The sequence below is a fragment of the Macaca mulatta genome, chromosome 4, assembly GCF_049350105.2.
Source record: "Macaca mulatta isolate MMU2019108-1 chromosome 4, T2T-MMU8v2.0, whole genome shotgun sequence".
Lineage (NCBI taxonomy): Eukaryota > Metazoa > Chordata > Mammalia > Primates > Cercopithecidae > Macaca > Macaca mulatta.
This window is the reverse complement of record NC_133409.1, coordinates 76,987,394-77,003,698: the sequence shown is the minus strand read 5'-3', so window position 1 is coordinate 77,003,698 and position 16,305 is coordinate 76,987,394. Positions and strand designations below refer to the sequence as shown.

The window sequence follows — 16,305 nt, the reverse complement described above, 5'->3', positions numbered from 1 at the left end:
TCTATTCTCTCAGCAATTTTCAAGAATACAATACATTGTATTGATAGTTTGGTGTTTTTGATCAAATGTGGAAACTTTCCTGCCAGTGTATCATCTAATATTTATTCTTTTGTCCTTTTTTATTCTTATCTTTTTCTGGAACTTCTATTATAGATATTAGATCTCTTTTTTTCTGTTCTGCAGGTTACTGAGATTCTATTCATTACGTTTCAGTTTTTTCCTCTGTGCTTTACTTTGGATGATTTCTATTGAGCTATCTATAGGTTCATTGATGAAGTGGAGACTAAGGGATTCAAAGCAGGACAAAGACCTGATTAAATCAGTATCTTGCTATAGAAAAAAAAAATCACTCTTCTCTGAAACTTCGGTCTACCCCAAGTCTTCAGTCCTCTTATCTCCTGGACAGCCCACTCATCACCTTGGCCTCAATTACATGACCTTCTCATCTTCATTGACTTCTTGCTCTGCTCCTGAGCTGTCTAGTACTCTACTCCTAAGTCATACATTGAACCTAGTCACTGCCTGAAACCACTTCACCTAAAAATCAGCCCTGAGAACATCCTTGTTTCATTCAAGCTTGGTTTGCATCTACCCCATAAGGACTGGTTCTCTTCTCTATTGAAATCTTCTATCCACAGACCCCTTTATCCTCTCCCAATCCATCACTCTTTTTTATTCTTTATTTCCTCCCTGAACCCAGCTTATATTCCGTGGTCTGTTATTTCAGAAACATTTTTGCCAGTACCTACAACTCACTTTCCCTTTGATCCTGTTAGCAGTCTCTTGGTCAAGACCTTGATGAAACCTACTGCCTGCTTACTCTGTGGCTGAACGTGGGATCATTGCAGATTGGTTGTCAGCATGCTTATGAGATCGCAAATTAAAGAACCTTCAGTATTGCTCAGCAATTATGTTTCTCCAATCAACATGCCTTAACATTCTTAGCGATGACTATTGTGTTTTTTTTTTTTTTTTTTTTTAGAGATGGAGTCTCGCTTTGTCACCCAGGCTGGAGTGCAGTGGCCGGCTCTCAGCTCACTGCAAGCTCTGCCTCCCGGGTTTACGCCATTCTCCTGCCTCAGCCTCCCGAGTAGCTGGGACTACAGGCGCCCACCACCTCGCCCGGCTAGTTTTTTGTATTTTTTTTTTTTAGTAGAGACGGGGTTTCACCATATTAGCCAGGATGGTCTCGATCTCCTGACCTCGTGATCCGCCCGTCTCGGCCTCCCAAAGTGCTGGGATTACAGGCTTGAGCCACCGCGCCCGGCCAGCGATGACTATTGTAAACCTTCTCCAAGTTCCTTAAACCTTCCACATATTCTTTCCTCTCAGAGGGTGACTTCTCCTCCTACTTTACTGAGACAATTGAAGCCTTAAAAGGAATTTTCTCACTAACAAAAACCAACCCTGTTCTTTCCTTTTCGTGATAATAGGAAGAGCGACACCTCTTTTATAAGGCCTCCAGCCATGTTTGGGCCTGTCTCCTTTCACAGTCTCAGGAATGTATACTTTTTTCTGGTCTCATGGTCAGCTGCTGCCTCATAGCTGGACCCTCTGATCACATACATTGGAGGAAGATGTGAAAAACATTATCTGCATCCCCTATAACATCCTCTCCTCCCTGTTATAGCTAAACTCCTGAAAGAGTTACCTACATATACCTTCTTTTTGCTCAGTCTTCATTACTTCTCAATACTCCAATTTGAATTCTGCTACCTTGCCCTGTGTTTTTTTCTTTTTAGGCATCCTGTGTCTTTCCCTGTTTTTATATATTTTTGTATCAATCTTAGTATCAGATCTGCAGATTTTTGCCTTCAGATTTACAAAAGTTGGAAGCAACTTAAATGTCTGCCAATAGGAATGAATAGTGGTTAAACAATGGCATACTCAAGTGACGTTAATACTGTAGTTCAAAGGAATGAAGTTGATATGTATAGAGAGCTCTCCAAGACATATTGCTGAAGTACAGTCACAGAACAGTAGTAGGATTCCATTTAGGTTTCAAAAAGTGCGTATGGAGCTACATTTTTTTTCTTTTTCTTTGAGACAGAGTCTCACTCTGTTGCCCGGGCTGGAGTGCAGTGGCGCTATCTTGGCTCACTGCAACCTCCTCCTCTCGGGTTTAAGTGATTCTCATGCCTCAGCCTTCTGAGTCGCTGGGATTACAGGTGCCCACCACCACACCTGGCTGCTTTTGTAATTTTAATAGAAATGGGGTTTCACATGTTGGCCAGGCTAGTCTTGAACTCCTGACCTCAAGTGATCCACCTGCCTCAGCCTCCCAAAGTGTTGGGATTACAGGCATGAAACACCACGCCCGGCCCATTGTATATGTTTAAATTATAGATATATGACTATATTTTTCAAAAGAGTGTCCACCAAACTTCTACCTTTCATTACTCTGAGGATGTAAATGGAGTTGGGAAATTATGGAAGTATTAAAGCAAGACTTTCATCATTAGATGCTACTTTTAGTTATTTCATTATTTTTTACAGTTAACATGTACAGACATGCATTGCTTAATAGTGGAGAAACATTCTGAGGAATGTGTCATTAGGTAGTTTTGTCACTGTGCAAACATCACAGAGTGCACTTACACAAACCTGGATGGTAGAGCCTACTCCACACCTAGGCTGTATGGGACAGCCTATTGCTCCTAGGCTCCAAACCTGTACAGCATGTTACTGTACTGAACACTGTAGACAGTTGTAACACAATGGGAAATATTTGAGTATCTAAACATAGAAAAGGCACAGCAAAAATACTGTACTACAATCTTACAGGATCACCATTGTATATGTGATTCATTGTTGACTGAAACATTATTATGTGCTGCATGCAGATGTTATGTAATTTTAAAATGCTCAATGTTAAAGAAAGACGTAGGTTTTCCAAAGGGCATTTGGTATTTTTCAAAGGTGGAGGTATCTTGGACATTGCGAACATATTTTGTCAACTGAAAAAAGCCAGAGATGGCTTGTGCCATGCTTTTTCTTGTGACTTCATTAAAAATAAAGCCATATTTTCATTTATTTATTTATTTATTTTTTTGAGACGGAGTCTCGCTCTGTCGCCCAGGCTGGAATGCTGTGGCCGGATCTCAGCTCACTGCAAGCTCCGCCTCCCGGGTTCCCGCCATTCTCCTGCCTCAGCCTCCCGAGTAGCTGGGACTACAGGCGCCCGCCACCTCGCCCGGCTAGTTTTTTGTATTTTTAAGTAGAGACGGGGTTTCACCATGTTAGCCAGGATGGTCTTGATCTCCTGACCTTGTGATCCGCCCGTCTCGGCCTCCCAAAGTGCTGGGATTACAGGCTTGAGCCACCGCGCCCGGCCCATATTTTCATATATACCAATAACATACTTGTCTATCTTTATAGATAGAATTTTTAAATATTCTTATTTTATTATTTTAAAATCTTTAACAGATTTTGAAGAGGAATCTTCTGATGTCATAAATTTGAATATTGTTAAGTACTGAGTCTGAAGCTTCTTTTAGGTTATTAAATACTGGCTTCCCATCATCACAGTGACTCAACACTTTTGTCTTAAAGAGTGGGAGAAGGGCATGGGGACAGCTGTCGGGTATTGAGTGCCTGCTGGGCCTAGGCCCATGGTTTTCACATACATTAGTTTATTAAAACCTTCCTCTAGCTCAGTTGCTAAATAACTTGACTGAGGTTCCAGAGCAAGTAAGCAGGGAGCAGAAATGTGAGTCCAAGTCTAACTTCAAGGCCCATGTTCTGCTTTATTTAAATTAAATAAATTATATAAATAAATAGATTTTCACTGTACTTCAGAAAATAGATAAAGCAAAAAAAGCTAAACGTACCTTTTTTTACAGAGCCCTCTTCCACCCTACCTCTTTCCTAAGAGGTAATGACTTTATAAGTTTGGTGTATAGATCTTTATGTGTTTGTGTGTGTGTGTGTGCACATATACTTTTATACATATTTATGTATATAAAGTTTTAAAAACAAAAACATTAAAAAAAAGAAATCATAGTATTATCCATGCATTTTCTGTTTGCCTCCCTTTAAAAAATGTTTTTTCCTTCCTGATCTCCAGATTCTAACAAGAGTTTTGTGTGTCAAATTCATTATTAAGAAATAATTTCCTCATTTGTATGAAAAGTTATTACTGACTGCTGGTCAGGATGAAATAACTAGTATTGAGTTTCATAATTCTTGTTAAAAGCAAAACATCATGGTATTTTGTTCACTTTTGTGAACACCTCTATAATTGCTATTAGTGTTAGGTTTTCTATATAAGAAAATGGCTCTTGAAGCCCTCTTTCCTTCTTTGAGGTCCCTTAAGGGGTATGTGGGTGGTATTGTGCCACAGGTCTCAGAGGATCACAGGGGAGAATGGGGTTGGAGTGGTCGGACTTCTCTGCCAAGGACAGACACGCGAGGTTTGCCTTTCTCCCATCACATTCAGTTTGAAACTTCTCTCTACGGTCTGCGATGGATTCACATCAGTATTTAGGATACGTGTACTTTTCACCAGGCTGGGTGTCCATCATGGCAGAAGCAATGAAATCTGACCGCATTATGGAGGCCTCACACGCTGCCAGAATCCTGGCAAATCTAGATCGAGAAACTGTGCAAGAAAAATATCAGGATGGCGTGTATGTGCTGCATCCCCAGTATCGAACAAGGTAAGGGAGCAGAAGAGAGTCACTTTGTCCCCTTTGGGAATGTGAAGGCTAGAGACCTCAAATTTTTTTTTTTTTTTTTTTTTTTGAGACGGAGTCTCGCTTTGTCGCCCAGGCTGGAGTGCAGTGGCCGGATCTCAGCTCACTGCAAGCTCCGCCTCCCGGGTTTACGCCATTCTCCTGCCTCAGCCTCCCGAGTAGCTGGGACTACAGGCGCCCACCACCTCGCCCGGCTAGTTTTTTGTATTTTTTAGTAGAGACGGGGTTTCACCATATTAGCCAGGATGGTCTCGATCTCCTGACCTCGTGATCCGCCCGTCTCGGCCTCCCAAAGTGCTGGGATTACAGGCTTGAGCCACCGCGCCCGGCGAGACCTCAAATTTTTAACTTATTTCTGCATAATTCAGATAAGTTAAATACCTTATAAGTCAAATATCTTATTTACTAAAATAATTTGTGTACTGTAACCTCAGAAGAATTGGAGGTTGTCATGAAAAGCATGTGAACTAGCTAAATTATCGTGGTTATTTTACAAAGGGCTTCCCTTCAGGTAGATTGAATTCACCTTTGATAATGCGTCACACTTAAACTTTGAAATACATATCTCCTTTGGTTCAAGGCATTTTCACTTAGATCCGAGTTAATAACTGATTTGGATTGTAGAAGTCAGCTGACCAGGAAGGAGACAAAACATTGTCTTATGTGGCAACCAAATTAGCATGGACCTAGAACTCAAGGGACTGGAGAAAGTTTATACTTAGTTATAAAAGGATGCATTGGAAGGAATAAGTTGTAATCAGTTTGACTCATGCCCCTTTTTAAGGTTATTTGTGGTCATTATATCTAGTTCTATAATTGCTAACACAATAAATATAGAAGGGACCACACTGAAAAAATAACATATTTCTTGGTTTTCTTAGGGCACTTTACAAAAAATACCTCAGACAATAGCAAAAACTTCCTTTAAATTAAAAAATGAATTACCTGGTTAATTATAATTTGTCAATAAAATATTATGGTAATGTATTTTATATGTGCATTGCATAATTGTATGTGTACTGTAAATAGCTTGCAACTAACATACTATCTACAATTTTTAATGGGTCATATGCAAAGAGTGAATGTTACTTTGAAATCTCATTTTATAAGTATTAGTTTCCTTAACACATTTTCAAAAATCTCTTTTATATATACTAACTTTGAAACTGTTATTAGCACGTTCTTCTTTAATTTCTTAAATACTTTTATTGATTTGTAGAATATTCTCAATTGGAAGTCTTTAGAGGGTAATCTGACTATGACATCTGTCAGTTGATTGATTGCTAAGCTCATTACAATTGATTGTGGTTGGTCTGCCTGATTAGAAAAGTCTCCATTTTTAGAGAACAGTGAACATGCTTCATGTATGTCTATGCCAAAGTTCCTTCTAGGGTTTCTCAGCAAACCTGTGCTTATAAAGCTTGCTTGAATTCAGTTTTATATCACATAAACCTGCTAAAGCACCATCCACAGAGAATGCTGTAGATTCTTACCAAAGCAGTAATGCATTTATTCTACTTCTTTTTAAAACTCTCTCCCCTATTAGTCAGCCCATTAAAGCAGATGTCCTTTTTATTCATGGCCTTATGGGAGCAGCATTCAAAACATGGCGCCAGCAGGACAGTGAGCAGGCTGTAATTGAAAAGCCTATGGAGGAGGAAGACAGATACACAACGTGTTGGCCCAAGGTAAGGGAGTCACTGACTCTGGCCCTGGTTGCTGGGGCCCTGATTGTGACTTGCTTGTTTTTCTCTTTGTACGGGGATTTTTTTTCCATGCAGTTCTTCTTTCCCTTAGGGAGATTTGTAGTATGTTATGACAACAACTGGGCTTGTCACCCTATCTTGTATAATTTCCGTTTGGGGTGCAGTATATGACTCTAAAAACATTAAGTAAAAAATAGGGGTAAGAGCCAGTAATAGTTCACTTTTGTTGTAATACAAAAATAACATAACCATACTTATATTTATAATAGGTACCTAATTCTGTGACCTTAATAATTATAAAAATAGAAAGTCTTTGAAGAAGTAATTATACTTTGCATTTCTTTCTTTTTCTTTTTTCTTTTTTTTTTTTTCTGAGATGGGGGTCTCACTTTGTCACCCAGGCTGGAGTTCAGTGGTGCGATCTTAGTGCACTGCAACCTCCACCTCCCAGGCTCAAACAGTCGTCCCCTCAGCCTCCTGAGTAGCTGGAACCACAGGCACATGCCACTATGCCTGGCTCATTTATACTTTACATTTCTTTGATATTATTTCTCCCAAAGAACCTTAATTCTGGAATGAATTCATTGAATGGAATTTATCTAAAGCTCATTAAAAGTGATGCTGGCTGGGCGCGGTGGCTCAAGCCTGTAATCCCAGCACTTTGGGAGGCTGAGATGGGCGGATCATGAGGTCACGAGATCGAGACCATCCTGGCTAACATGGTGAAACCCCGTCTCTATTAAAAAAATACAAAAAAAAAAAAAAAAACTAGCCGGGCGTGGTGGTGGGCGCCTGTAGTCCCAGCTACTCGGGAGGCTGAGGCAGGAGAATGGCGTGAACCTGGGAGGCGGAGCTTGCAGTGAGCTGAGATCCGGCCACTGCACTCTAGCCTGGGCGACAGAGCGAGACTCCGTCTCAAAAAAAAAAAAAAAAAAAGTGATGCTGCATGTATGTGTGAATAGTTTCTAGGGCATTGTTCCATTACTACTTATTGTCTTTCACAAAGGCTTATCAAGTAGAAGAATGCTTTGCGCTTTCCGGTGGCACTAAAGCACAGAGATGATGGTAGACCTAGGGTACACAGAGATAGAACTGTGACCATTATTATTAGTGTCTCTGAATTCTCAGATCCAAAATCTGTCAGACTATGCCATCTGTCCTGAGAGATAGCATTCTACTAAATTCTTTCAAAAAGCCAGTTTGATACAGACTTTAAAACAGGCCTTGCTTTTGGCTATAGTGGGTTAAAATTGGAAATATTCTCTTGAAACCTTCATTGGCCTTATGCTATAAATACTGGTACCACTTCAAGACCAGAGACATAAAAAGATAAAATGCTGGAATTGTTTTTACAGTACCTTCAAAACTTATTCCGGTGCTATCTTTAGGTATATTGCAATAGGCCTTTAGTTGTAAATTTCATGTACTAGGCAGTAATTGCAGTGGTGGAGATTCATACTTGTTCTCACATATGTTTTATTTTACTTAGACATGGTTAGCAAAAGACTGTCCTGCTCTCCGAATTATATCTGTGGAGTATGACACCACCCTCAGCGACTGGAGAGCAAGGTGCCCTATGGAAAGGTAACAGAGGCGACTTTTAGACCAGGAGGACAGGGAAGAATTCAGGCCGCAAGTTTAGGTCCTCTTGGATGGGAAGTGATTTTAATTTTTTGATGCGACAGACAGGATTTTCTTATGAAAAACAAACCTAATCTTTTTTCTCTTCCTTCTAGAAGGAGTTTGCTCTCAATAAGCAGTGGAATAGGAGAAGTCTTAGGTATATCATCAGTGGTGGGCTCCTAACATGGTTTATTTACAACTGTTCTAATAGTTAAGGATCATGGATTCTCTAACAAAGTCTCCTTTTCTATGAGAAGTAAAAGTGATGTTTTTTGTTCTTGTGTCCACAATCATACTGGCTAAAGGAAGCAAAGAGAAAGATGCTGAGAAATATCAGCTGCTATATCCCTTGTATGTCGTCTGTGCCAGTTGTATACATGGGAAGGAGTGCTCAATTTCAGAGTTACTGGATGAGAGTAGCCAGATCCTACCTTTGATTTGCTATGCAGTCTTAGACCAGTCAGTTAACTTGTCTGGGAAGCTTTGTCTACAGATTAAGAGAGTTGGTCTAAATCAGTGTTACCAAACTGCTTTCTGAATGGACCTCCCGTAGGTGCCCAAGAAGGGTGTCAAGGTGAGCAGGCAAGACCCTAGGTCTCCCTCCCCATTTCACCCAGAGGAGCTCTGGAGAACCTTTATTTTGAAGAAATGTGTCTGCAGATAAACAGTTTGAAACTACCAGACTAGATAGTTTTGAAGTTCCTCTTTAGTTTAAAAATTACTTATTTCAAATTCTGATTCTAATAGCATCCTGTTTATGCTAGTTACAAAAGCATGCATTGGAAGGAATACATTCTAATGAACTTGACTCATTCTAGTGTTTCTAAATAGCATCCTAGTATTTCTAAAGAATAAACCAAAATTATGAAAGTTTAATATTTTTGCAGCCTAACTACCAGTAGAGAGACCACAGTCTTTGGTGATATCCTTGAATGAGAAAGGACATATCCTAAGTGTTGAGGGGCAGTTGCAGGGAGATTCAAGTTTGACCTGAAAAAATTGCCTGACACAATGCTCCAACAATGTTCATGTAGTAAATGAGTGGCCTGTTCTGGGCTTAGATATTCCTAATTATGCCAATGTTAATAAGTTACAATAGAGAATGAACAATTTCAGGAATTGAGCCGAGAGATCCCAGGCGTGGTGGCTCATGCCTGTTATCCTAGTGCTTTGGGAGGCTGAGGTGGGAGGATTGCTTGAGGCCGTGAGTTCAAGAAGAGAGAATAGGGGTATTTTATATTAAGCAGAGAGAAGGGGGTATTTCTAACTCTAAAGGTAGTATGTAGTGTTGGTCCTATAGACAAAAGTTCTTAACTCTAAAAATTAGACAGCAAATTGAGGGGATCAATAGCCTCGTGTCATGCCTGCTGTTTTTGTTTTGTTCAGAAAGTCCATTGCATTCAGAAGCAACGAACTTCTTAGGAAGCTCAGAGCTGCTGGTGTTGGGGATAGGCCGGTGGTTTGGATATCACATAGCATGGGAGGTAAGTGTGGCTTCAACTTTGTGAAGTGGCCATTGTGATGTTATTTTCAGCCACTGTGGCCAACCTAAAGTTATTGTGTCTTTCCGTTTTACTTAATAGTGGCCCCCTTGCCCCCTGCTAAATTAATCTGTGTAGCTATAGCTAGGACTTTTAAAATTACTACTCTTCTTCCATGCTGTTCCTTTCTCTAGAAAGGGGCAATCTGTTCCAAACCATCTAAGAGGGATGTGGGTTTGACAGTGTAGTGCTTTCACATAGCAGTAATGAATAAACATGAGAAGCAGTAATGAATAAACATGAGAAGCAGTCCATTTCATATACACCCACCTCATCAACATGCCTCAGCATTCCTGGGGGGCCCCAGGGTGCCCCTTTATTCTTTCTGCTCCCCCTCACCATTGCAGAATCTATGGTCGCTTTAGTGCCCACAGTCCCAAACCCTGGGTGCCTGCTCACACCAGGCTCAGAGCTGCTGAGGTGCAGGTGTGATCAAGTGTCTGTTCTTGGGGTCCTAGTGGTTGCTTATGGAACTGCCTCCCCTGCGTGCGACTCCCCCAGTCCAGTTTGAGATTTTCACCACCCACCTTGCAGAAGGCCTTTCTGCAGCCCGTGGCCTAGTTTATCTGTTGAAGCACTCAGGATTGCCTCTGAGATGGGGCTTTTTGCTAAGACAAAGGTGGGTGTAGCCCTTTGTGTCCTTAAAGACCCACTGTCATCATCTTTGAGATCTTTGTGTTTCATTATGGGTTCCAAAGCCAGGGCAGGGAGATGAAAGAAAAGGTGCCTCCAGAGGAACAGTTGCCATGAAAGCTGTGTTCTCCATGGGGGACTGTGTGCTGTGGAATAATAGCACCGTCCTGACAGTGTGGTCATCAGCGGACTGCCATGGCAGGCTGAGAGACCAGCCACACCACACTCACGACCTGAGGGAGCTCCCAGCTGGGCATACCTCATGTTTCTGCAGTGGGACAGTAGATCCTGTCAGACGAGGATCTGCCCTACAAATGAGTTTCTAGACTCTTACCTGTTTGTAGGCTTGCACTATAAGGATCAGGAGTATTATTAAATGTTTTAAGGCCTTATTTCTTACACTACTGTATGGAGAATTTTTTTTTTTTTTTTTTTTTTTTTTTGAGACTGAGTCTGGCTCTGTCGCCCAGGCTGGAGTGCAGTGGCTGGATCTCAGCTCACTGCAAGCGCCGCCTCCCGGGTTTACACCATTCTCCTGCCTCAGCCTCCGGAGTAGCTGGGACTACAGGCGCCCGCCACCTTGCCCGGCTAGTTTTTTGTATTTTTTAGTAGAGACGGGGTTTCCCCGTGTTAGCCAGGATGGTCTCGATCTCCTGACCTCGTGATCCGCCCGTCTCAGCCTCCCAAAGTGCTGGGATTACAGGCTTGAGCCACCACGCCTGGCTCGGAGAATTGTTTAAACCATTTTTTAAAAGAAAGCATCTCTTTTTATGTATTTCTTGTTTGGCCTTTTCTTTTTTTACAGTAACAGAGGGAAGGAAAATAGCTTATGCATTGTTTATCTTCCTTGTCTGTGGCTAGGTCTTCTCGTCAAAAAGATGCTGTTGGAAGCCTCTAAGAAGCCAGAAATGAGTGCTGTTATCAACAATACCAGAGGAATAATTTTTTATAGTGTCCCTCATCATGGATCACATTTGGCTGAATACTCTGTTAATATTCGCTATCTTCTCTTTCCCTCTTTGGAAGTCAAAGAACTCAGCAAGGGTAATACTTTCTGTCATAAAGGAAATTGGGGTTATATTAACATCACTTATACAGAGAAGAAGAAAAAGTTTCTTCCCTGAATATATTATCTCATTTTATAATTTGTATATAATTGTGTTTAGACTATTCATGGAAATTTTGGGTTGGGCTTGATTTTTCTTTGATAACTTCTCATTTTTTTTTTTCTTTTTTTTGAGACGGAGTCTTGCTCTGTCACCCAGGCTGGAGTGCAGTGGCAAGATCTTGGCTAACTGCAAGCTCCGCCTCCCGGGTTCACGCCATTCTCTGGCCTCAGCCTCCCAAGTAGCTGGGACTACAGGCGCCCGGCACCAAGCCTGGCTAATTTTTTTTATATTTTTAGTAGAGATGGGGTTTCACCGTGTTAGCCAGGATGGCCTCGACCTTCTGACCTTGTGATCCACCCGCCTTGGCCTCCCAAAGTGCTGGGATTACAGGCGTGAGCCATGGCACCCAGCCTCATTTTGTTCTTAAGCCATTATTTACTCAAGCATTGCAATAATTTTAATATTATCTTAAATACTTAACATTAGAAAAATCACGTTTTGCTTTTAAGTATTATTCCAAATTACCAATAAATGGCTTTTTTCCCCATGAGTGGAGAATCATCAACTGTTAAAATGTAAATGAAACTTTGAGATTGTGAGCATTAATTTTAAAGTACTCTATTTGGTTTGCTTAATAAGCAGTTTTCTCTCTGGAACACCTGTTAATCAGAATTTCGACTCCCTGGCTCGAGCCTAAATATACCAGGTGTCTTTTTGCTCCTATTTTCTCTTTGTTCTACTTTATGGAGAATCTCTTGATTTCTTCAAAACCTTCTGTTGGACTTTCCTTTCATGGAGTAAGATTTTGTTTTCCACATGCGCCTTCTTTCCTGTGCCCTGGTGGTTCTGCACTCATGGCCTCTTCTTCTTTTGTGGCTTATCTTTTCAAATAATTCTAAAGATCCTAAGTAGAAGCTTTGTGAGTTCCCTTCTATTCCTCATCTAGCTGTTTTTTTCTGTGGCCAGCTTTTCTGTTTGCTTATTTGATCCATCTCTTTTAGGTCATAGGCCTATCTGGTGCCTCTTGGTTGCTCTTTCATATGTGAGGGTGAGGGATGGGAAGGGACAGGCACTCTGTGATTGTAGACAGGCTTTGTTGATGGGAGGCTGGGCTTTGGGGTGGGTGTAGCGGTACCATCATCACTGGAGGACCCCTGCGGTCCCACACACCAGACTGCCCCGGGAACTGCTTCCTGCCCCCAGTAATGTGGTAAAACCTCTCCTGCTGCTGACTGTCCTGTCAGTTCTTGGTTTTAGCTTTTTCCTTGAATCGGAATGACTTCTTGTCAGGGGAGAAAATAAACGTTTACTCAAGCCTCCATCTTGAATCAGAATTCTAATTTCCTCTCTAAATTTGAAAGATTAATGCATTTTATTATGAATTAGATAAACAACTTGTCACAGTCTTGTTCTGTATAATTTTATAGATTCTCCTGCACTTAAAACACTGCAAGATGACTTTCTGGAGTTTGCTAAAGATCAAAACTTCCAGGTGCTGAATTTTGTGGAAACACTACCAACCTACATTGGCAGCATGATTAAGCTCCATGTGGTGCCTGTGGAATCAGCAGGTATTCACTCTTTTGAAACTTGTTGGCTGTTAGATGCTTAATTGTACCTAGCATTTACTTGTAAATAGCAATTTTTATATCCAGGTTCTCAGTTTTAGGAGATAGTTTATGAAGATCTAGATTTGAATTCTTTTATTCTTTTCAGCAATAGATTAAAATTTCTCTGTAAACATATAACCCGGGCATTACCTCTCCCTGCCCTTTATGTAACTGATTAGATGAGAAGGGTTAATTGGCTAACTCTAAGTTAGGCATCAACAGTGAACTCTATTTCAGTAAAGAAAGAAACAAAGCTCTTCTATTAGCTAGATTGAAAGGGGCATTTATTTAATAGACTTATATTTACATGCAGAACCCTTAAGAAAATCAACTAAAAGTGTGGAAGTTTTCATAAATAGAAGATCCATGGGCAATAGTAAAGCTCCAGAAATATTCCAATGGGAAAAACTAGTGTTGAAATACAATCTCTTCATGATCCTGGGGTTGAGGGAAATGGCCAATGCCAGCTCTCTACTGTCATATAATGTATTATAGATTCTTTGAGGGAGGAGCCCAGATCTTAACTGTTTTCATAGACTCCTCTATTACTCTGTACATAGTAGATATCCCGTACATTTCACCACCTGAATTGCTTTTGCCTCACCTGGCCACGTCTTCAGCTTGCCCGTTATCTCTGGGAACCCCTTTCTTACCACCTCTGAGGCTGGCTTAGGTGCTGTTCTGGTGGTGGCCAGCCACACTGTGGGTCCTTTAAGCTAGGGACAGCATGCATCTGGAGTGCTTGCCAGATGGTTCTTTTGTCTACATAATGAGTTTTGTCCTAACTTCATTATATGCTATCTAAATAAAATGAAAAATGTCATACTTTGTAGTAGAACTGAAAAATTTTACCTTAAAGTAATATGCTGTAGGGTAAGGAGTTACTGTTTAGTAGTTGAAGAACTTGAAGAGTTCCAAAAAACAGCTGCCAGATGTTTTTAAAAAGGACTTTGGAAGCTTGAAGCAACAGCCAAGTTTTTTGTTTTTGTTTTTAAGAGACAGGGTCTCACTTTGTCATCCAGCCTGAAGTTCAGTGGTACGATGATACCTCATTGCAGCCTCGAACTCCTGGGCTCAAGCGATCCTCCCACTTCAGCCTCCTGAGTAGCTGGGACCACAGGCGCACACCACCACACCTGTCCAATTTTTAAATTTTTGTATAGATGGGGTCTTGCTGTGTTGCCCAGGCTGATCTCAAATTCCTGACCTCAGGCAGTCCTCCTGCTTTGGCCTTCCAAAGTGCTGGGATTACTGGTTTGGGCCACTATGCTTGGCCCAAATGGAAAGTTAATATCATGGACCAGCTGCTTGGAGTGGCATAGCCTTGTCCTAATTCTGTCACCAAGAGGCTCTTCTTCCTTTATAACTACCACCTGCATTCCTCACCTAGGTGGCCTCACTAGTACCTCTTATCACTTCCACGTAGGGGGACTTTGCTAGACTGAAATATCTCAAGCACTAAATCATTTTTACCCTGAAAGTGATCATTGCGGTTTAGGTATAGAATGGATCCCATGTGAAACATTCCCATTCATTTCATCAGGACAAAGAAGCTTACTAGAAAGTTTATAACAGAAACTCTGAAGTAAGTAATAACCTACAGGTGTAAGAAGGTTTTGAAGATGCTAGTGCTCAGTCTCTGCTTGCTCTGAAATAAGGAAGTAGGCCAGAACACATATGAAAAATTTACGGAAAGCATAAAATTATGGTTATATTGACTGAGAATCCATTCCTGCATGTTTCCTCAAATGTAGTTTAGCTACAATCAAACTTCAGGTTCCTTTAAGAGTCCCTTGTCACAAGCAAAGCAATATCTGGAACTATCTATCTGGCCCCTTTCAGTATTGTCAAGGGGAAAGCTTATATTTTTACTTAGGTTTATTGACTTTTTTGTTTTCTTCAGATTTAGGCATTGGAGATCTAATTCCTGTGGATGTTAACCATTTGAACATTTGTAAACCAAAGAAAAAGGATGCTTTTTTGTACCAGCGTACTTTACAATTCATCCGTGAAACTTTAGCCAAAGACCTTGAAAACTAACAGTTGTCCTCTTCCAATTTTCATATGTGAATTCAGTGTAAGAAACTTGGTGTTCTGTTTCTCCTTTTAAGCTCTAACCAATCATGTAAACATAGTGATCATAGCGTCAACATGGTCTGGAGTGTGTTGCAGACTACAGAACATTGTTCTCCCTTCGAGCGCTGTAAAGTATCAACCCGGCAGTGGCAGGCACAGAAGGAAAGGCTGGATTGGGCTCCTTTGGCGTAAAGAAGTCCCTGTGTGCTGCTTTATGGTTTGCGGTGTTGGGCCTGGTGACTGCTGTGAGACAGTGCCCTTTCCCATCTGTGACTTTCCCGGCGCATGCAGGAGGGGCACAGCAGGTTCTGAGGGGAGAGCTACCATTAACTCAGCTCACCATAAAAATGCCATTAAGAGAGTACCTAAAATAGAGAGAAGAATGAACTAGAACATTAAAGACTCTTGTACTTCTAGGTATTGATTTGCTCTACATTTTAAAAATGTGTCAGTTTTTTAAAGTTTGAGTTTTTAGCTTTCAGTTCTACCTTTTATCTGACACATTATTACTGGTGTTAACTTCGTTAGACCTATTGTCGTGTCTGGGTCAGTTCCTTGTATCTATTTTCATATTGCTGAGAACAAATCTTTTTCTTTTTTAGAAAAATTCTAGCTTATAATAATTCTTTCCAGACTGTAGTTGCCTGTGCTTGGAATTGGTCCTAGATAAGGATAAAGTAGCTAATCCATTATTGATCACAGTATGAAATAAAACTATTCTAAGCCATTAAATGAATTAGCAATTCTAAGTATCAAGATTCTCAGATTCTCTGTAACTAAATAAAGTAAACCTGTCTTCCCTGCTCATTTGGAAGTGGTATTAATTGACCTCTATAGCATGCAAGAAGTAGGAAATTGTGTTTTTTTCTTTAGAGTAAAGCATTATTGAGTTAATTTACATACCATAAGATTCACCCTATTAAATTTTACAATTCTTTTTTGTTGTTATTTAGAGACAGGGTCTCACTCTGTTGCCCAAGCTGGAGTGCAGTAGCATGATCATGGCTCACTGTAACCTCAAACTCCTGGGCTCAAGAGATCCTTTTGCTTCAGCCTCCCAAGCAGCTAGGACTACAGGTGCATGCCACCGTACCCGGCTAATTAAAAAAAAAAACAAAAAACTTTTTTATAGCGACAGGGTCTCACTGTGTTGCCCAGGTCTCAAACTCCTGGTCTCAAGCCACCCTCCTGCCTTGGCCTCTCAAAGTGCTGTGATTATAGGCCAGAGCCACTGTTCCCAGCCTTAGTTCATTGGTTTTTAGTATATAGTTCGCTGAGTTGTGCACCATCATTGCTCTCTAATTTCAGGATAT

At 40.8% G+C, this 16,305-nt stretch overlaps 1 protein-coding gene across 4 annotated transcripts in view; it reads left to right on the top strand.

Moving 5' to 3' along the window:
• SERAC1 (serine active site containing 1) overlaps nt 1-15,799 on the top strand; it is a 59,609-nt gene extending 43,810 nt beyond the window's left edge. For 2 of the 4 annotated variants that reach the window (XM_015137054.3, XM_001093884.5), the window contains 7 exons: nt 4,508-4,658; nt 6,241-6,382; nt 7,890-7,984; nt 9,410-9,507; nt 11,059-11,241; nt 12,734-12,877; nt 14,820-15,799. In XM_015137054.3, the coding sequence (XP_014992540.3) occupies nt 4,508-4,658; nt 6,241-6,382; nt 7,890-7,984; nt 9,410-9,507; nt 11,059-11,241; nt 12,734-12,877; nt 14,820-14,956 (950 nt within the window). In that variant the 3' untranslated portion in view covers nt 14,957-15,799. Of the gene's footprint in view, nt 1-4,507; nt 4,659-6,240; nt 6,383-7,889; nt 7,985-8,136; nt 8,181-9,409; nt 9,508-11,058; nt 11,242-12,733; nt 12,878-14,819 lie in introns of all 4 variants that reach the window. The other 2 variants (XR_013416273.1, XR_013416272.1) reach the window with 2 other exon arrangements.
• Nucleotides 15,800-16,305: the final 506 nt, after the last annotated feature.